Source organism: Ruditapes philippinarum, unplaced genomic scaffold (genome assembly GCF_026571515.1).
Source record: "Ruditapes philippinarum isolate M1 unplaced genomic scaffold, ASM2657151v2 ctg204_1_1_1_1, whole genome shotgun sequence".
NCBI classification, from domain to species: domain Eukaryota; kingdom Metazoa; phylum Mollusca; class Bivalvia; order Venerida; family Veneridae; genus Ruditapes; species Ruditapes philippinarum.
This window is the reverse complement of record NW_026854772.1, coordinates 486,404-508,678: the sequence shown is the minus strand read 5'-3', so window position 1 is coordinate 508,678 and position 22,275 is coordinate 486,404. Positions and strand designations below refer to the sequence as shown.

General features: G+C 33.2%; 1 protein-coding gene across 3 annotated transcripts in view; it reads right to left on the bottom strand.

The window, feature by feature from the left end:
- LOC132741022 (protein FAM43A-like) overlaps positions 1-21,225 on the bottom strand; it is a 33,793-nt gene extending 12,568 nt beyond the window's left edge. The window contains exons 1-4 of one of the 3 annotated variants that reach the window (XM_060729101.1): positions 21,017-21,225; positions 20,680-20,761; positions 18,347-18,730; positions 15,375-16,164 (exon numbers count right to left, since the gene is read on the bottom strand). In XM_060729101.1, coding sequence (XP_060585084.1) covers positions 15,383-16,164; positions 18,347-18,662 — 1,098 coding nt within the window. In that variant the 5' untranslated portion in view covers positions 18,663-18,730; positions 20,680-20,761; positions 21,017-21,225 and the 3' untranslated portion in view covers positions 15,375-15,382. Of the gene's footprint in view, positions 1-15,374; positions 16,165-18,346; positions 18,731-20,679 lie in introns of all 3 variants that reach the window. The other 2 variants (XM_060729099.1, XM_060729100.1) reach the window with 2 other exon arrangements.
- Positions 21,226-22,275: the final 1,050 nt, after the last annotated feature.

The following is a 22,275-nucleotide window of genomic DNA, read 5'->3' as shown; positions in this document are numbered from 1 at the left end:
AAATCATACCAAATCGTCGTGGTTATATTTATAAAGCCCATTTGTGTGTCAGGCACTTTTTGCACATAAAGCAGTTAATAGGTACATCTATAAGGTAACTGACCGACGATGGTTAAAAGTAACCTGTGTATGTACATGTGTGTGTAATCCACACAAAAAACAACAATCGACTGTTTATATGTTTACTAAATACAGAAACACCGCATACTGGATGATAAATAGTTTGACCCTCTTGTTAGGAATGAAAAAAAAAAAGAATGATTGAAGTGTATACATTGCTTTTACTACAATTTCAAATCGTCTAAATCTAAAACACATATGCCTCAGTTACTTTAAACATAAACAAAATACGGGGATAAAGGATATCCGAACTTAATATGTTACGAAAACGTAACAACTATGAGCTAGCTTCATAGTGCTTCAAGTATTTGAGCTTTGGTGGACTTTGAATGCCATAAAAAGCTATTGAAGTTTCCCCTCGCTTAACAACCATGAAAAAAACACAGACATTTTTACAAGTAACATTGTTTCTTAATAAACATTTTTTATATTATATAACTGAAGTTTAATCGGTGCCTCTCATTACATTGAGACTATTCCATAATTGAGGCGTAGCATGACAAAACCAACATAATGCGTTTGCGACCAGCATGGATCCAGACCAGCCTGCGCATCCGCGCAGTCTGATCAAGACCAATGCTGTTCGCTTAAAAACTCTATTACAAGTAAAGAAACTGATAGCGATTATCATGGATCCTGATCAGACTGCGCAGAAGCACAGGCTGATCTGGGTCCTAATGGTCGCAAACCCACTATGTTGGTTTTGTCGTTATTAAAGGTCAGAACGGTCAGAACGGTATTTAGCCTATCTGCACTCTAATATTTACCGCGTATCTCCCGCGCAATGTTACTGTTGTCAACTATGTTGCATAAACAGTATGAAAGTCGTTATACCTGGACAGTTCATTTCCATAGCAATCAAGTAAAAAAGGCAAACAGGTTTCAAATTTGATACAAAATCCGCACAATATCTCAAATTGCCATTAACTAGAAAATAGCCTTGTCTCAGGTAAAGTCTAATATATCAACAGTTACTAATTTGTTTTCATAACATGAGCTCTGGTAGTGTCTAATTTATCAACTAATTTGTTTTTCATATCGTGAGTATCGATAGATCAGGCATATGAAAGCTTATTTTAGAAAAGGTTTTACAAAACATGACGTGAATCCGTGCAACTTATGTGGACATGCTAAATAGAACGATATCGCGTGTTCGCTGGGATACGCCTTCTCTTATACAAGACTTGTGTTAAGAAGTGATTGATTAAAAAATTAGAAAATCTATTTTTAATTCTGGCGTGAATACACCTCATTAATTAGTTCTTTTAAAATTATATCGTGATAAGTAGACTTATATTTTGCAGACAAACTACTTTTGCCAAAGTAATCACTTCTTATCTGTGCAAATTTGCATTCCCGGTGATACGAAACACGAGGTCTCGATTGTTCTTAGAGAAGAGCCAATCACAGGTCGATAAAAATTTAGTCCATACCGGAAACAGCCGGTGAATCTTTAGTTTTGGAACAGGACATGTGATTCGTGTTCTTTTATTTGTTTTTAATATTTGTTATCACAATTTAAGTTATTAATATCAACGAAAACATATTACAACCAAACAATCTCTTACATGTAAATCAGGGTGAAGTAGGAATTTTGTTTTCTCTCCTGATTAATCATGAAAATGCGTGCAATCAAGAAAGGCTTACGTCATTCAAAATATTGTTGTTCATTCCGATACTAACTTCTTTGAATATAACAAGAATATCTTTGCTTTGCAATCCAATTTAACAGTTCTATCCGTAAATTGACGGAAAAAGCCGAAAACTTTCGATTTTTCTATATAGATCAACATAGATCATTCAGACCAATCATGCAAAAAATAGCTACTGTTCACTACAGGGTTCCCACGCTGTCCGGGAAAACGGGAAATGTCCGTGAATTTGAAAACAGGAGCTCCCGGCCTTGAAAAGTCCGGGAATTAGTGTTGATACATAAAAAAGTCCGGGAAGGTACGGGAATTAGTCTGGAAAAGGGGAGGTAAATCAAACAACCAAAATGGCGGTCTTAGCACAGTATATTGACTTCCGCATCTTGAATGTTGATTATTTTTCGATTTACATGTGTTTTGGGAGGCCAAGTTTGACATTTATGAGATTTAACATTTATTTTCTGGTTACTATGGCGGTTTTGTTTGGAAAATGTTGTAAGAATTTAGACAGTCACAAATCGACCACAAGTTTGCTTGATTGGCCCGTGCTAAGAAACATGAAAGTTCACAGGTCTGGTTGCTTTCTTGGGCAATTTGTTTAACCTTATTGCTCACAACCATGCTAAAAGCCAAAGGTAAATCATTATAAAATAAACAAAAGTATTACATACATGAACTATTGTCAAGGCAGAGCACAGCCAGTTGGCCACACCATATTTGGGTAGCAAGAAATACCCAAATATTAGCCAAATATACAAAAAATGAATGTGTTATACTAAAAAAAGTGCTGTTTTAATCATGAATACAATATGCACTTTCATTATGATGTAATCAAACATACCCAAATGTACATTTTTGAACCAAAATATACCCAAATACAGTATACTCCATGAAAACTATTAAATAAAAAAAAATAATACGAATGAACTTACATATGAAATTACAACAAAATTATACCCTACAAATTTAAATGTAGACAACAAATCTCATATCTTGCAAGTACATTTGTCTATTCATTAATGAACCTAACAGTTAGAAAAGCAAATGTCACTTTTTTTCTTACAACATCTGAACTGAAAATTTCAATGGAATGAATGAAAGTAATAGTTGGCTAAGTCACATTATTTTGTAAATATCAATTCATTTTCTCATTAAAATCTATATATAATGTATACAAACCAAAATGAATATTGCTATAATTGTGTGTGTTTGGGTATTTTGTGCTGCCACCATATTTTGTAGAACCCGTAGCACAGGCTTAAGCAGAGTACAACATTGAAACATGAAAGTTGTGAAATTTTTAATGTAGAAACACCTGCAGGCAGTTTTCATATACCCTTCAGTGTGACATGCTTTTGCCATTCAATGCACCTAAGTGGACTGAGGTCAAATGTGAGGTTACTTATTAAAGTACTATGAATATCTTGTAAATAAGTGATCCCTTGGAAGCATTAAAAACACCAAAATTACATGAAAATTGCAGACACCCTGCAACAGTTGCTGTCACAAAGTACATTTCATTATTTATAGACACTGAATGTATTTCTTAGATAGAGTTAGATTTATGTCATGAACTACATGTATTAAATTGGTGTTATTAAATGTTGTTTTAAACATTACCATGAAAATATTCATAGGACAAAAAATTGAATAGCGTGAAATTTAATCTTCTAAAAAGTCCTTAAAAAATCAAAAAAGGTCCTTGATAAGTCCTGGAAAAGTCCTTAAATTTTCAAAATATCTAAGAGTGGGAACCCTGTCACTATGATACAATGGTCACCGGTCAGTGATACATGTCTATGATATGCTAATGTATGGGATAGTGTAGCCATTAATTTGATGACCTCAGTCTGTACCCATGATATCTGATACATCTGAAATATCCTTCCTGACCCGACAATTGATCCGAGATAGAATTATATATCAACACCGCCGATCTGTGACAAACGACGGAGCAAAAGTTCAATTCAACGCCATTCTGGTTGGTAAAAATGTCTTACTCTATGTCCTTATCTAAACGACTTGATGAATACGGAAACAAGTAGCCCCATACTGTGTTATCGTGATGAAATTTGTTAAAATTACAAGACGGAAGATGGACATTCTGTAGAGATAGTAACATTTGTTTATACAAGGCTAAAATTAACGAGAAATAAAAGTACAACATACCATTGAACTTTTGGTGTGGTTCATAAGGTTCATACTACGTGATAACCAGTGGATAACCCTTTTTATTAATATATTTCATTAATGAATGGATTCAGCATTAGTTTTTTTCCTTAATTAAAGGGCAAGTAGAGCGTTTTTTATCAGTGTACACATTATCCCAACAAGAATCTCTTTGACGACTTTGGTTTTCTCTCTTAATTTATTTTAGCACGATTGTGTTGGAAGCTATGTAAGCTTATTGAAACACTCTATAATCCGTTCATGGAACCAACCAGTAAATACAAAACAATGACCGTAAAGTTTCTTTCTCTAGGAAACAACAACAATAATGTATGTAGAACATGAAATATTTTTTACAACTGAAGAAAGTAGCATTGAACGGGAAGTAATATGTCATAATGGTAGCACAATGCTTATTCACTTTAATTGCAAAAAGCAAAGAAAGAGAAAAGATAATTCATCAAAGTTGCAAATTAGTATTTTGAAGCTGTAATAAGAAACCAAGAATTAAAGAAAAAGAGAGAAATAAAAATAATTGCATTTCTGAAGCATAATGGGCCTTTAAGCTCTACAAAATGCAGACAGAGGCAAGGCGTTTATAAAATGGCGCATTATCTACATTTGTTTACAGATGGTTGTCGATGTAGGTGCAAGTAATTAGCTGTAGGCATGAATTTTGTACTTAGTCACTCATATCATAATTATATCAGTGCAGAAATAATTGTCATGTATATATCATTAATATTTAATGGCGACATCACTCCCCCTTTATTGTGTATAATCAACATGTAAGATTTATTGTCTAAAGTTATTGTACTAAAATGATAAATGATTACGATATGCGAACAATCAGGCTTTCTACGGAATGAAGAATATTTTGGATTTTCCCAGCTTATCCGGGGGGTCCGAATAAATTTACACTTAAAACTTTGTAATATTAAAAACAAGAGCTGTCCGTAAGACAGCGCGCTCGACTTTTTTATTGCTTGCCAATAAAAAAAGTTTTTGCAGTAAAAGGCAATACAAGAATCTCTGTATTTTTAAAGTGAACAATGGCCATGAGCATTAAGATATTTAGTGAAGAATTATTTTACTGAATTGTGTGATACCCTTGAACACTGCAGCAAAGTTTTTTAGTGCTTGCCTATAATACAAAACATTGACAGTTAAGGGCCATAATTCAAATAAAATCTTTGACAGAATTACCTTCTCCTGGACATGTTTGGGAATCATGATTGTAAACAAGTATTCCAACTTTCAAATTAATATCTCAAACAGTTCAGTCAAAAAGTGGACTGGTACTAAAAACTTAACCAAGATTCTAAGTCGATAAAAGGCCTTAATTTTTAAAACAAATCCTTGACAGAGTTACCTTCTCTTGCGTACAGATGGGGGTAATGATGTGAAATAGCATTAAAAGTTTCAAAGCAATATCTCAAAGGGTTAAGGCAATAAGTGGATTTTACCCATATTCAATGTATTTTCTAAGTCAAAAAGGGGCATAATTCTGTCAAAAACCTTGACAGAGTTATGTCCTCTTGTCTGTTGATGAAGGTCGTGATGGTAAACAAGTATGGTCAGTTTCAAAGCAATACCTCCAATGGTTTTGAAATAAAGTGAGGTGGTACAAAAAACTTAACCAAGCTCAATACACTTTCTAAGTCAAAAAAGGGCCATAATTCTGTCAAAAACCTTGACAGAGTTATGTACTCTTGTCTGTAGATGGAGGTTATGATGGTGAACAAGTATGGTAAGTTTCAAAGCCATACTTGTAATACTTCTGAAATAAAGTGGGGTGGTACGAAAAACTTAACCAAGGTGTGACGCCAACGCCGACGCCGACGCCGGGGCGAGAAGGATAGCTCCCCTTTTCATAGAAAAGTCGAGCTAAAAATGACTGATTTATTGTGAATGAAAGTGCACCGTGCATCAATGAAGGTAAAAGTTATTTTGCACCGTGTGATTTGCTTGTAAAAAACGCAATAGTCGAGTTCCGGATAACATGCTTAATATCTGCTGGAAATCCGTGCCCTGCTGAATATTTGCAATGGATTTGCCCTGCTTTGAATTTGGAACAGTCCATTCAAAGTTTAAGTGATTGCAATACCAAAATATAAATAAAACTGAGCTACTGAACAGTATTGAGCCTGGTCATAACAAAGGCTTATGCTTATCACTTTCAATTCGCGCAACTTAAAGGGTAAAATCTACAAATTTACAATATTTTTTTAGATATGTACAAGTATTGATGTATCTTTGTTCAAAACGTATAATTCCACTGTTCACATTCAAAGCCTTCTTGCGCAAGTATTCTGAAATATTTTGAATATTCTGTAATGAAAACAAAAGATGAGTAATGCGTTATGTTGTTATAGCTATTTCATTTGGCGTTTGCAAGAAGAGAAAACATGATGTAGACGGCATAAATCACTAATAATTTTCCTTGAAGGTGCAGCAAGACGTTTTCTTATTAATTCATCATAATCCTACCGTTTATAAAGAATGGTTGCGGATTTGTAGTAACTCACGATGACGTAGTACCGTAAGACGTCGACGCCTTTGAGACCACAACCCTATACGTGCAATTGAGGTGCAACAAATGGGCAGTTAAATAAAGATGCAGTATAAAACAGTTAATCAGTGCAATGTTTTGTGTCAAAATACACAAGATTTACACCACAAAATGACACTGAAAATACACATAAAAACTTGTCATGCAAATGCTACGACAACCTGTATGACGTCATTTAGCATGTCACGTGATTCAAGTTACACGTTCAATAATCACTGTTCATATAGTTCATGTAGTTTGAACTGATTTTTATAGTTCATATTTTTAATTAAAGTCTTTGGCCTCAAACTTTGGATGCTGGCATGTTAGGAAGTTTTTCCAGCTTCCGTACGGAACTTTCTTATTCTAAACAACAAAATAATTGTCTGGTGAAGTCTGATTAAAATCAGCTCCTAAATATACGCTACATGTAAGAAATAAGTATATCTGAACTTTAAATAGTCAGACTGGGTAAAGTGGAATATGTCATGTTTAACTTATTCATAGTGGAAACTAAAAACGGCCTTTTTGGTAAAAGCTGAATTTCATTAGCAATTTAACCTTTAGTATATTATTATATTTTTTCAATTTTGTAATCGATAAATTTAATTCTTCGTGCTATCACTGCATTAAATGTTCATAAAATCTGTTTTTGGACTCAATCTCATGAAAATCAACTCTTAATTAACACTATGCAAGAAATTACTTTAAGTAGATCTGACCTTTAATCAGATTGTTTTTAGACTATTCGTCAAAGGTACGAAGCGATACGGTGCTAAGTTCACAGTCCGCCATCAACACCGCGTTAAATGTTCTGTTAAGTTGTCACTTCTTTATAAAGAACATGTTACTAAACAAATACTTGATGCTGTTTAAGTACTGGTGAACTGTTTTAGTATACCATAAAACAAGATAACATTGTAACAATGTATTGTTTATCACCCAACTTTTGAAAGAGACATGTTAACTGAACAATGGTAAACAACCGTGTAACATGGTCGGGTTTCCGTGTATTTACTAGTAGCTAACCACTTCCCTGGCATAAGTTCAATGAACTGTCCATACTGACAGTTTGTTTTGCAGAGGTCTCCAAATTCAAAATTTCACCATTTTTCCTGCGTTAATGTTGAAAAATGCTTAAGTCATTGCTAGGGGGTCTGGGCGTGAACAGTAGCTTGCACTTTCCACTACCCGCTATAACAGGATTAACCAAACCGAGCCTGCAACATTTTAAATACTTTGCCGTTTCGGACGTTCTTTAACTAATCCTTTTTTCTCTCATCATTTTTGCGAAAATAAAACATTATATACAAATGTAACATGAAAAGCTTTGGAAATAAATTAAACACGTGTGCAATATACACAATGGTATAGATATTGTCAAACTCAGTTCCTTAAATAAAGCAATTTATATATATGCTATGACGTTTAAGGGTAACTACCGGTTCGGTTTGTACAAATACAATATTATATATCGGCATACAGCATTGTAATATATAATTGAGGCATATCAATTTTTTATATATATATCTGATGTCTTGACAAGCATATCAATGGAACGATCGCAATCCTCTTTACTAAGATAATGTTCAAAAAGTACTTCCCGAAACTAAATATCAATAACACGACTGATATAATAACATAAACAACACGTCACTAATACAAAAATTTACAAAGTAGAACGTGCGAAATTTGACGATAAAATTGTACATTTGGAGGGCTTGGTATACAAGATTTATAACAATTTATTGAATCTTTTTAAATTTGGCAACTGTTAAGCAATAGCCAATGCTTAATGGACGCTTAAAGGGGCTCAACAGAGGTCAAAAGACCTGCATCAACTGGTATAAAAATCTCGGAAAACCTCAGTGGAGTCCCTTTAAAGAATATCTTAAGATTGACAGCGGTTCAACTTTGCAGAGCAACGACCTTTTGGGTGTTGCCGACAGGTGTTGGCTCTAGAGAGGTTAAATTTATTGTGAAGTCTTCCATTTGGAAGAATTGTTTATGTTCTTATAAAGAGGCTAATGTGCTAAAAATATGATCGTCTTACAGTGTTTGCACTGTAATAAATAAATTGTATCCTTTTTATAAAATAAAAGATGCGCAACAAGGTTTATATTTTCCAGACGCCTTATTATACAACCTTGTTTTTTTTTTAAATATCAGTTTCATGCCATAGTTTCTATACGTATGATCACCTTTCAGCTATTCTTTACAACTGGTTTACGATTTCTGAATGCCCGTATAATATATCGCCTCAAAAACATAAATAAAAATTAATATAAAGAGGATACACACATGTGACTATTATGCAGACAAAAGTCGTTTTACAACAATAAAACTTGAGACGTGAGATTTCAACTTCATCCTACTTTGTGGTGTAATCTATTCGTATACGATAGAATTTAAAAATGCAATTATAGCAAAAGCACTCCGTATAAAATATTTCGTCGACAACTTATAACTACTCCAAAAATCTTAAAGGCACATTAAGCCTTAGTAAATTATTATTTTTAGAAAAAGGGAAATATGTGTTTAATAATTGATCTAGAGCAAATTATATGCAATGTAGCGCTGTGAAATACTTTGTCATAAAAGTAGTAAAATGTAAAAGTGCTATTTTGACTTCTATATAAATAGTTCAATTTAACTATACTAATGACCAAAATGCAAAAGAAGCAAACGATATTTTGGCTTTATTGCACATGTTTTAGCCTTTTGGAAACTGTAAATGGACCCCCCCCCCCCACCTAAAAAAGAAAAAATATATACATTTATCTAAGATATGTCATGTAGCAGTTGTATAAAAGCAGAAATATCTCAGATGAGTTACCGGTGCGCACGGGAGATCGGCGATGGCGGCTTATACAATAAAATGAGTCTATTTTCGTCTGTCGTAAATTCTTTAAACATTTACATCATTTACGGCCATGATAATCAAGCGTTCCTCGGTCTCAATTCTGCTCATAAAACTGGCTGAAGAATTTATTTAACAATGTACAGTTTATAAGCTCATCGCACTAAAAGCGTCCAAATTGGGCTTTCGTGTTATCAGCTGTAGGTACTAGAACCACTTGATGTAAGCACTGAAATGCCTGTCCCTTTATGTCTACAATTTCGGCCAAGTTCATCCGCTAACATGATCAAAAAGCTTTGTGATGTTAAAAAATTAACTGAACGTGTTGTACAACATCTAAAATATGTTTTTTGAGGTCATTCAACGTATGTATGTGTTCTTTGGTTTGAAGAAATGTTGTTAATTATTTGATACAGACGACAGAAAAATTTCACCTAAGTTTAACTTAAAACCACAACCCTTTAGATTTTATTTTCAAATAAAGTTTTGCTTCAAAACTGTCAATCTTTATAAATAATATTCGCTAAATACTAAAGCGTTACGCACGTACTCCGGAACAAAAAGCAAAACTTAAGATGAATTCATTTCCAGAAAATCACATAAACAATTCTGCACACTTCTAATGACAATCTGAGAAAATGAGAAAAAATGAGGAAGAATAATATGATTTCCTCCTGAAATATAGCATGAAGAGTGAAGTTCAGTGTTTCTCGTGTATACATGTGTTTGACAGTTGCCGATGTTTCTAAGAAGTTGGGTTATGGCTAGTGTGTTGTTGCCCTGTCCTATAGTTGTGCCATGTGCAAAAATATACAATGGTATATTATTAAACATAAAGAAATATAAGCACAGGTAAAACAATTGTGAAGACTGTAATTTTCAATACATTTTTTTTGTAAAAAAAATATGTTATGTCATTCTTAACACAACGTAAGTCGCGGTTTAATATATAACAATTTGTCCTCAATTAAATATACAGACACGATTTTTGTATATTTTTATATTTTAGTTCCGTTTCGCAACATATCTTATATATATTTATAGTATGGCCTTAAGAAAAACTGAATACAACATCAATGTTAACTTTGACAAAAACCTGAGAATTAGCTATTGCTGTTTTTTGAAATTTTACATTTTTCACTAAGTTATTTTTCATGAAAATCATGTTTTGTTATCAAATAAATGTGAGTACGTGATAACAGTGAAATTATTTTGATAAAATGTAAATAATAAAACTGATAATCATCCTAGCGAAATTTAAGATTTGACCTTGAAGTTCACATATTTATGTGATAGATATGATAATGTTTTACTATCTGTGGTAAAGTTCACTGATTTTAAATCTAGTCAAAATGTTTTGACCTGACAAAGCTAGATTCTAAGATATTATTGTTCAAGGTCAGAGGGGAGATATTACCCATGCACATTAGAGCACAGCATCAGCACGCATAGTTCAATGTGTTGGCCTAACTGCAAATCCAGAGGTCGCGAGTTCGGGTCACTTCTGTATTCTCCAGCTTTAATTTACTAACAAACTTTCGATGAGACTCAACCGAGGTCCTCATTATTAAATCTCAATCTGCTGGCGGCAAATGTATCTACAATTGCTACCAGTGCAGACCAAGACCAGCCAGCACAACCGTGCTATCGTCTGCGCTGATCGCTTTTTCAGTCATGACTCTATCTATTACACAATTCTCATTAAAAAAACACACAATCCTTCCTCTGAAGCCAGTACGTTTTTTACGGTGGCAATTATATTAGGACCACCGTCGATGACCCATCCCGAAGTTTGCCGGAAAATGCCGAGAAGTAGCGATTGTAAAAATAACTAGACAACTACCATACTGTCTGTTTACTGACAACTTTATTAATGTCTTGTTTTGATTTATTAACATACAAAATATGAGGTGTTTGTTTTGTTGTTATAAATATATTCAGTGTAAACAAACTGATGTCAAAAAAGCGACATTTCGGTACTCAAAATATCTAAAATTGTTGTGTTATCTATATATATTGAGTATTCTGTTCTGTTCTATTCTAATCTGTTATATATCAATATACTTATTTCAGTAGTTTACTTAAGTTATTGTTTACTTGTAAACGCTGGTAAAATATTGAGTAAATATTAAAAACAAACAAACAACTTATGTTGAAACAAAAAGAGCAAGGTATTTTAAGGTTAAATTATTTCCAGCTCTGTATTATTTTTAGAAAAGAAAAATATTCACAAGTCATTCAACTAATATAATCGCAGGTGTCCGGCCTTAACCAGGCCATTCGACTAATTACAGGGGCTCGATCTCAACTTATTGTAGGGCTTCAAACTCACAAATCTGAGTTATGTGTGCCTTAAATAGTAATTCGCTTCTGTTAAATCTTGTTAAATCTACTCATAAAAATCAGTCTTTTTCATCTTTGAAAAGATTAACCTAAAGAATGTAACACGATCCCAGGAGTCCCATTACGGACGAACTATCATTGAAGTTAGAATTTGAATAACAGTACACCGTAAAGTTTACACATGAAGTATTACATGGAATTTGAACATTTTATATGATCAGCTATCAATTACAACCGGTATCGAAAGGGTTAATCTGTTGACAGGCGATCTGTACTGTCTCACACCGGTCCTTCTTTTCGCCGTAATCTAAAAGGGAATGCCAGTGATCCCATCCTTTCCTAAAGGTCTTTGATTATAGTTAATCAACGAGGTGTTCCGACTGACAGTGTTTCAAGCCCTATATATAATAAATAACTTAATAAAACGAAATGAAATTATTTTTAGCCAAAAAAATTATGATCTTTTATGACGGAATTACACGCCTTTTGGTGGAGGGGGGAAAGTATCAGGCTCGAGCCCATTCGTAATAATAGTCCGTTTGGAAACACATTGAAAGACCCCTTTTTCTAACTATTATTGACCAAAGACAAACTTTCAACCAATCAACATTTCTTTTACACTAAGTCTGCCACTGCAAGTTTAAAGTCACATTATGCCACAGAAGCGAATAAATTTTCCTGCTTCAGATGAGTTTTATATCTTTAACTAAAGGTTTTAGAGCATACAGCTTAGAACCTGGAGAACGAAGCGATGAATGCGAAATTAATTATCAATAAAGTACTAAAATGTAAGCAAAATAGAGACTTCCATACAAAATACTCAATCATAATACGTAACTGCTAATTTCCAAAAGAGAAAGTCCAGGCAATTGGCCAATGAGTACTAGTAACTGTTTTGGAAACTATACAAGGATACCAAAATAACAAGCTTTTGGGAAATAAAAATGAAAGCATTTCTGAGACATAATGGGCCTTTAAATCGCGATATTCTATTCACTGGACATATTAATTTATCTTCATGTAACTAACACGTTTGAACTATCCTTTATGACATAGCTATGTTGTGATGATTTTATTTTGGCCTAATTACTTATATACAATATAAACATATATCTTTTTGTAAATAGCATATAGTACAGCCTCGTTCTCATATTTTAGCGATGTTGTCAACTTGTCACTCGTAGTCGAAACATTCGCAAGTGTGTGTTATTATTTTCAAAAATAGTAATTCTGAACTTATCTTCAACTTTTCACAAGGCAGTCTAACATAATTATTTCCTGTAAATGTGCAGTCCGGTTGCACTTTTTATGTTTATTATATGAAATAAGAAATACAATAAAAGTGCAAACTGGCTGATATATTTCATGTGGAATTTTTCGCAAGTAGAAAAGAAATACAGTGAAAAATATCCAACTGTAGCTTTTTCATGTTGATTAATATAAAATAAGAAGAGAACCACAGTAAAACTGCCACAAACAGTTAAATCACCATTTATATAGTTTTAAGAGCTATAAAAATCTAAGTAATTAAGAGAGTCAACATGATTTTATACTTTCATCAGGTGAAAAATCATAAGTCTTATCAAAATTTAGTATCTTTGTATATATTTATCACATAGTTATTCTATTTTTATCACTTTAACCGCATTTATGAAACTGTAATAAAAACGCAACGTGATTTATGAAATGCTGCTTAGCAACGACTATAAAATTTTAAATTTCGTATATTTTATGCAAACGTGAATTAAGAGAAAATAATGAATTTAGATATACTTTGTAGTTTACCGAGCATTTTATTAATCATACACTTTGTTAAACATGCACTTTACATGAAACGAGCAGACTTAAAATATTAATTTCTAGCTATCAAAATTTTCAATCATAATTATATTAAATCCTAGTATCTACCAGAAATAACCATAAATTACGAAACTTTAAGATCTCATTTCTTTTGAAGTTAATATACATAAAATAAGAACTTAATTAATATTCATGCATTCTTTTGTAATAGACAATTATAAAATGTTGTTATCGTTATCGATTCTTATTATGTATTCCGGTTATGTCTAGGAATTCGTACAATTATACAAAGAATATAATCTAAAAATAACTCTTTTTTTCCATTTCTTGTGTACTATGAATAGGGCACAGTATTCTTCCCAAATTGACATAATTAATGTGAAACAAGTCTTTCTTTTTTCAAAAGGCACCGGACCTGGTTAAGGTCCAAATCTCATTGGGAATATGAGCCGATATGTGATACATGTTTAATCAATACCGGGTATATCAATGGAGCAGTCCATGCTTTAATTTGGAAAAACCATTCAACTTTTAGGAACATTTTCATACATTAACATTCTGAATAGCGAACAGTGCAGACCATAATCACGCGGCACAGACGAATCTTTTCAAAGTAAGTATTGACTAAATAGCTAAAGTGCAGACCTATAATGAGGCGGCACAAACGGGTCTTTGACCGAATAGCGAACGATTCGTCTGTCTAAATATTCGGACGGAATCTTTTAACAGGTCTCAACACGTGACCTTTATGTATATATTTTGCATAATTTGTATGATTTATTGTATGATTTATTATATACAATGCAATATTATTATTCAAAACTGTTCTCAGATTTCTAACTACGTTTACAGTTTTCAAACTACAGTAGATTTATATTGACAACTTCGAATTCTTTATGTTTATTGTATAAATTAATCAGTTATTCAGGTATAATTGAAGAAGTAAAGAATAATGTCTATAAACTTTGCAGAATAAAATGGCCGGGTAAACATGTAATGAAGTGTGTGTTAAATTTAAAATGGGCGTGTGATCATTACATAAACAGTGGACTCTTGACGCATGGTCAAGTAGATCACTACATAATGACCAACTGAACTTGGCATTTCTTTTAACCATATATAATATCCGAATTCAATGCCAATAATATACCCGAATTAAATGCCAATAATATACCGTTTTAAATAAACATGAACGATATTTTTTTCATAAAAAATAACGCCTAATCTGTTATAGAAAGAACGCTGAAAGAATGCCATTCAATTTGAAGTTTGCAGTTTTTTATGCATACCCGCGACACATGTTACTTTTAATTGGAATGGTTAAATAACCAATCAACTTGAACTGATCGAACTTTGTATAAATTATTGACATAAAATTTCCATGTCGATTTCACTCACGACAAATCGTCCTATTTGATGAGTAAGCAATACATCTGCATTTTCTTTTTCAACTGCGGCGACAAAATTGCAAGATTATCCTTTTGGTAAATATGACTTTTGATATAAAGTCAATTAATGCCTCTTTGAAAACAACAGTTCATTAATGGTATTAATTTTAATTAAATTGACCTATTAATGGCTTAAGATTCATTCAAAACCTTTTAACATTGTTCATTAACGTGTGATATAAGTCCATCAAAGGCAACGATTAACAACGAAATTATTCAACTTCGAAAAAAAGATAAACATGGTGTTTTTGTAGTACATTCAGAACGCTCTAGCGTCAGGCGGACTATATGTTTTGTTTTGCCAAGCTTCAACAGTTCGCATGACTAAAAATAGTCCGTTCACCGGGCAAATTTGGTATGAATGTAACGTTTTGACAATCCATCACTCTGACAAGCCACGATGAGAAATCTAACTTACTGACACATTTTCTTACCTTAATCGCTAAAAACTTGTCACTTCATTTTCTTGTGCAATTAAACCGGAAGGCACGCGGGTAGTCTCTTTAAAATCGCACGACGCATGCGCACTCTCACTATCTGGCTCGTGCGTATCGTCTGTTTCTCCAAACGGTGTTTCGCAGACGACCTCTTCTCCATCTAGAGAATTGTCGTCTGCGGCCGTTAAACTTCCGTCTTTTGAATCTGGCTCGTGAAATCCAGACTCTGAACTTTCCTCATCGGAATCACCTGCATGCGATATACAAAACTGTACATCACCGTCCAGTTTTAATTCCTCAATATTATTTCCAATTTCTAGGTCTATCACGCGCTCTGACAATTTCTCACTATTATAATCTAATACACTTTTGTCATGCCCGTGTAGTGTAAGGGCGTTAAATGTTGGGGAAGGAATTCTGTCAGTGTCCCCATCAATACAATCCTCCTCTTCTTCATCTTCTTCTAATATGACGTCATCTTCATGCTCTAGATCTTCGTGAATTGATCCTAATTTTGGTGCCGTATTAGATTTACTTATTGGAGGCTTAAAATTTTGTCCTCTACTCAACATTTGAGTTCTTTTAGGCACTACAGAGTTGCCGTGTAGAGGCAATGAATTTGTTCTTTGTAAAGTGAGTCTCGCGTTCTGCTTTCTCGTTTTTTCACGCATGAATTCCTTCAGTGCAAACGAGATTTTCTCATGAAGCTGTACGGCCATCGCTTTTGCTTTGGCTTCCGATTTACATAAAACGGCGTGACATCGTAATTCCAACTTCATACGCTTACCTATATAAAATAAAACAAGAAATCAGTGATATAAAAAGTGCAACAGAACTATATATAATATCATTGAACAATTCTCTGTAAAAAAAGTACTTATAATCATTTCTGAGAAAGATCTCGCAGAGAACTATATACAAATGTATATCTTTTGTAGTTTGTACATATGCAAGCTGTTGCAACAATATTGAATTTGGTTCACAATGTACCTATTGAATCGTACATATAAATAATGCACGATTTCTTTAATGCATTTTACATGTAGGTAAATATTATGCACCAGTCAACTGCAACTACATAATTTTGGGGAAGTGCGGGTAATAGCGGGAAAATAAGCAGTCTTTTACATCTTCCCTGCCTCCACACTGCCGGGGGAAAATGCGGTGGTTTTGTTTTGGCGCAAAAATGACCATGGAAATGTTCGTTCTAATTGCAGTGTGAGGACTTTTAGGTGGGTTTTTATCGTCTGTTTCCTTTTCTCACGTTTTTCTTTAAGACCTCGCTATTCCTGTGAATGTGGGTGGTGGTTTTAACTTACTGGTGCATAATTTTATGCATTTTGTACCTGAATATGCCAAGGTAAAGGAATAGGGTAAAATGTTTTGTCATGTCATCAAGGGCATGACCCACATTGTTAATTTTTTCTTCAAGTGAGCTTCTATTATACATGATGCAGCATAAAGGGTTGGCATTGTTTTCTTTGTTTATTCTTTAAAAAAAAACCTTAAGACCGTAAATAATAGACGAACGCTTGAAAATGACTTGTTCCAATATATAAGCTGTGGTAAAAGTGTTTGGCTCAAATTGTATGAAAAAGGAATATAACTCTAGGGAAGTATTTGACTCCCTAGTCGTTGTCAATAAAGAATATATTACTTAAAACAAACATATCCTAGATAACAGAGTTTTAAATAACTTAAAAGATAATTCAAAAGCCAACTTTAGAAATTAAACTTTTTTTCCAGCGTCGATAGTAAGACTACTAACGTTTGAGCCTCATTTGTAACCAAAAAAAAAGAGTTTTAATTAACTCGACCAATCCTGTTAGTGTAAACTAATAGGAAAATAGACAATAGAGGAAATGTAGACAAAACGAAGGCCAAATGTTTTCATAAATATGTCCGATATATAACAAGCGGAAACGTTTTACAGTTATATTAATGTGTTTGCGTCAGACGACAGTCATCTCACACGTCTGCCGACCAAAAATAACTAAATGTTGGTTGTTATGACGACATGTAACTTACATGGATGGGTAACCAAAATAAAATTATATTCAAAATATAGATATGTAAATCTTATTTTAGGTATTATGGTTATATCACGGTGGTTTGCGCATAAGCGGGAAAAAAGTGAATGAATGACATTTTTTAGTATATTTTGTAAATCTCCTCATAAATGACAAAGCAACACCTGATGCTTTGGTTTTTTTTGATCGACATGTTTTATAATTATATAGTTATGTTTACGGATATGGGCAGACGATGGAACTGACCGGATACTGGAGATATTACACATGTTTCCGGTATACCCAGCCAGTAACTAGGGTTGAAAAAACTCATAATCATTCATTTCCATTACGTTTGAATTGAGCATTTAATTTAATGAAGAAGAAAGACAATTCCACTTAGAAATACTGCACTATGATCGACGACACAGCGTTCTCTGACAAACAGGAAAATACACTCCCCTAATGAAAAGCTTATTGGATGGTTTTCGTACAGATTTTAGTAAATTCCATCAGACAAACAGTCTGGCTCTAGTCTTGAAAAATACCAATTAAGTGAATGTAAATTGGCAGGAAAGTCGTCATTCCTGCCGACCGGAAGTAACATAGAAATGTGACGGTCTCGAGCATCCGCAATATCCGCTTCTATCTCAGATACTGTGAATGGTAAATGACTAAATGTATTAAATTTTGCTTAATGATACATTATTTGCATGGGCGTTTTTACGGCCAAGTAGGCGGGTAAAATTACCAGCAAATTCATTTGAGCCATGCGTGGCTGGTTTTTATATACCCACCAAGTTTAAGAAATAACCCAGCTTTTTTTAATGAAGCCTCTGTATTTGGATAAAAACGCATACTGCAGGGCAGAGTAAGTTCTTGTTAAGTTACGTCAATGGAGAGCAAATATACAAATATGTTAGATCTACACATAAATACTTATTCAAGAACGTATTTTACCTTCATGTCTATAAACCCAAATGAACAGTTTCGGGTACGACGGATGTGCAATACAATATGATATCCGGTGAGCTCGATACTCCGTCAGGCCTTGTTCCTTTGTAAACGCTTTCAGACCGGAAGAGGTCAAGGTCAATTTCATTTCGAGGCCAGGGCTCGTGCTGCGAAGGTAATTGTTCCAGATTATGCCTACAGGTTTGTCAACGCAACCGTCACCTTTCATCATGGCGGTTTGGACGTTACCAAGGTAACGGACTTTGTACACGGGGTCTACGTCATTTATGACGAGACTTTTCTTCTTCTTAAAGAGACTCATTTTGTCGTCTGCTGCAAGTTTTCTTTAGTTACATTTAGTAGTTATTCCGGAAGTAGCTATCAAGACATCTGCAAACAGAAAATACATATATTTAAATTTATTTTACCAGTAATACAATATTCTGTAATGCAATCATTAGAGGAGGACGTAGGAAGACGTAGGTTGTATAATTACCGATGAAGAACAGTGTGCCTGTCATCAAATGACTTGTATTTTATATCAGTTTCATGACAATGGTGTATGCATTGTGCAAATAAAAAATATCAAATTTGGTTCACTTTTTCACCTTAAAAACGAAAACAAAACAATAAATGGATCATGACATTAAACTATTACATATATATTATACATAAATAAAAAATATATATATAAATTTCCAGTAAAGTTATTTATATTAACACTTTGATCATACAAAATGAAAACTACAATTATTAACAATAGGAATCTCCAAATATTAAATAAATTAATCATTAACTAACTCCCCCATGGTCATATAAAACAAACGCTCTTTGAACGATTGTGTACGTGTGTAATGATATTTCAATTTTTTATGTACAAAAATATACAAGTTTAAACAGCATAAAAAAGCTGGATAACTGGAACATTACATTGTATGACAGCATGAAATCAAGCTGGATAACTGGACATAACATTGTATGACAGCACAAAATCAAGCTGGATAACTGGACATAACATTGTATGACAGCACAAAATAAGCTGGATAACTGGACATAACATTGTGTGACAGCATAAAAAGCTGGATAACTTGAACACAACATTGCATGACAGCATAAAGATGAGCTGGATAACTGGAACATAACAATGTGTGATAGTCTGTCATAATTTGGATTTCTTACTGTGACAGGTCTTGGCACTGTACTATAAAATAGGTAAGAATACATTATAATTCTCACTTTATATAACACTGATTGATATAGGTAAAAAATCTTATAAATCTAAGTATAATTCCGGATTAACTGTTGAATAACCGCCCATTGTCCCAGATAAAAGCATAGTAGACAGGTTTTAGTATATATAATACCCAATATAAAATATATTAATAAAAAAATAACCCAGATATCTGGAACATAATATTAGATATAGAAAATATAGAAAATATCTCACTACCCTAAGGAAAGAATTTCTAATAATTTCGAGAGTGAAATTATTTAACTGGTGAAATATATACTATATCATTCATTCATTTCATTCATCTTTCATCTAAATTGTAAAAGAATGAAAAGCAATTAATCATAACAATGTTTTTGAATAGATTGATATATTTTATCCTTCTCTGACAAAACCATGTATTTCTTTATAATATATTGTCAAAATATTAGTATTGCCTAATTCATCTGCATGCATTTTTAGTAAACTAAATTTAATAGTAATCAAAGATAATATGTTAATTTTACAATCAGATATAATATATTAATGAAGTCCGCGTAATTTCATGCTTGTTTTTATCAAACCCAGTTTGTTTGGCAATGCTTTATCGCTGATATTATCAAGTTAAAATATAGATTTATCGCTGATTTTATCAAGTTAAAATATAGATAGTTTTAAACAGGCCGGAACAAATACATATATCTCTTTTTTGTTATCATTATTGGAAAGCGATTTTCAACCCAAAATGTGTACAATTCTATCTAAAGAAGAATCAATAGCAGTATTTGATCTCTCTATACAACAAAGGAATCGGTAACAAAAGGCGATTTTGAAAAAAATAGTCCGGGCACTTGTATATCACCCTAAGGTCACGAGTTTAACTTACTTACTAATGCAATGTTTTAAATGTAATCAAAATAACCAGGTCACCATTCTGTCATTTTCAACATTCTATCGTTTTGCTGTATATTAAAGGTGATCTCTGACAATTATTTGCGATAACATCAAAGTAAATTACGATTATGTGATAAGAAGGGCTAAATCGTTAAATCAATATTTTCTGTGGTTATATATGTAATATCATATTATATATATGTATATAGATCTATATATATATATGGGAGCATACCTCTAACGTAATAAAATGTCCGGCGGTGACAAGCCTTTGATGAATACACAGTCGTATATAAATGGCAGGTGCGTCAAATGACCTATATCACAGAAAAAATGTCCCAATTTCAAAACAGCCAATGTTTTTAAATAAATAAAATAAACACGATAATTCCAGTGTCACAGTATTGGTATGCTATATCCAATTTCAGAAATATTTATTTGGATAAACAACTTTGCCGCTTGACAAAGTAGATAAAAATCAGCAAAATAGCTGGTATACCAATTGATTCACGGTTGACTGAATTAAACATGCAGACAAAATTTCACAGTTTAATTCAATAACCAAAACACACCTGTGAAAGTTAATTTATCCAATATCGGTTTGTACTCACTTCCAAACAATCATTTATGTATAACAATGTTATATGAATGATAAACTTCTCAATAAGTCACTACAACTGTAAGAAAGTTATTTCCAAATTTTTGACAGATCTGTGAAGGTAAGTTTTTCACCTGTAGTGACTGTATACATAAATCTGTTTAAGGAAGTCGTACCTGTAATGTCATGTGACAACAATCGGTGTCGCTGATTGGTCGATATCTCTCTTCGGACTATCTCGTGATTTATCGATACTACAATGAAAACCAACAGCGGGCTTGATAATTAGATGATTAAATTGACTAGTGGAACAAATTTCAATAATACATGCTACCACATACAAAGTATGATGTATTTCATGAATGAAAGGTGATATCAAGCGCAATATATAGGTATGACTGGCAGGAAAATTACGTACGGAATACTACAAAATAAACTTTAAAGTAAAACAAGCTACATGTATATAACTAGAAAGGCATGTAATATGTACATGACATAGGCAGATTGCAATAACCGGCGCTAAGTCATTATTATTTAGGAATTTTCTAAAGAGACAACCTATGACATTTTATAATATTTTACATGGAAGTTATAGAAATATCCACTTCCTCTGCTCGGTCGCTGACTTAGACTCGAATCCCCCTCACCGTTCCAGGTTCGAATCTCGCGTGAGAAAGCTCTGGAATTCCAGCTAGGTTACTCAATGTCAGTGTTTTAACTCCGGTGCCTGAAATATTGCACAGAAGTTCTTCCTTCGCCAGTAAAGACGAAGTGTCGCCGCATGAGCTTTTCAGTCTAAACTTGTGTGATTTGAGTCACTTGGCACCAACAAAAATACTTGGGTCTAACACTTACTTGTTAGACCAACCGATGTCGGTTCATTTTCTCAAAGTCCTATATCTTTCCGATATCAGAAATTAATCAACATTAAGGCGGTTTCGTGTGACAGAGAATTATTTCAAACACATAACTGGGATTGTTTTAATTTCGTTGCAAAAATTTAAACCTTATTTATTGACAGCGTATTTCATCCTCTTTTCCTATATGTTAATTAAATGTATATGACATTTTTATCGATATTTAGGTATTAAGTAGGGTGTTATAACCATTTACTTTTTTGAAAACATAAATAGTGGAATTAAATCATGTATACTTTTATAAAAATGTATATTCTGCCGCAGAAAAGTTATGCATTATCTAAGCACGACATCTTTCAGCTGCACGTGTTTTTTT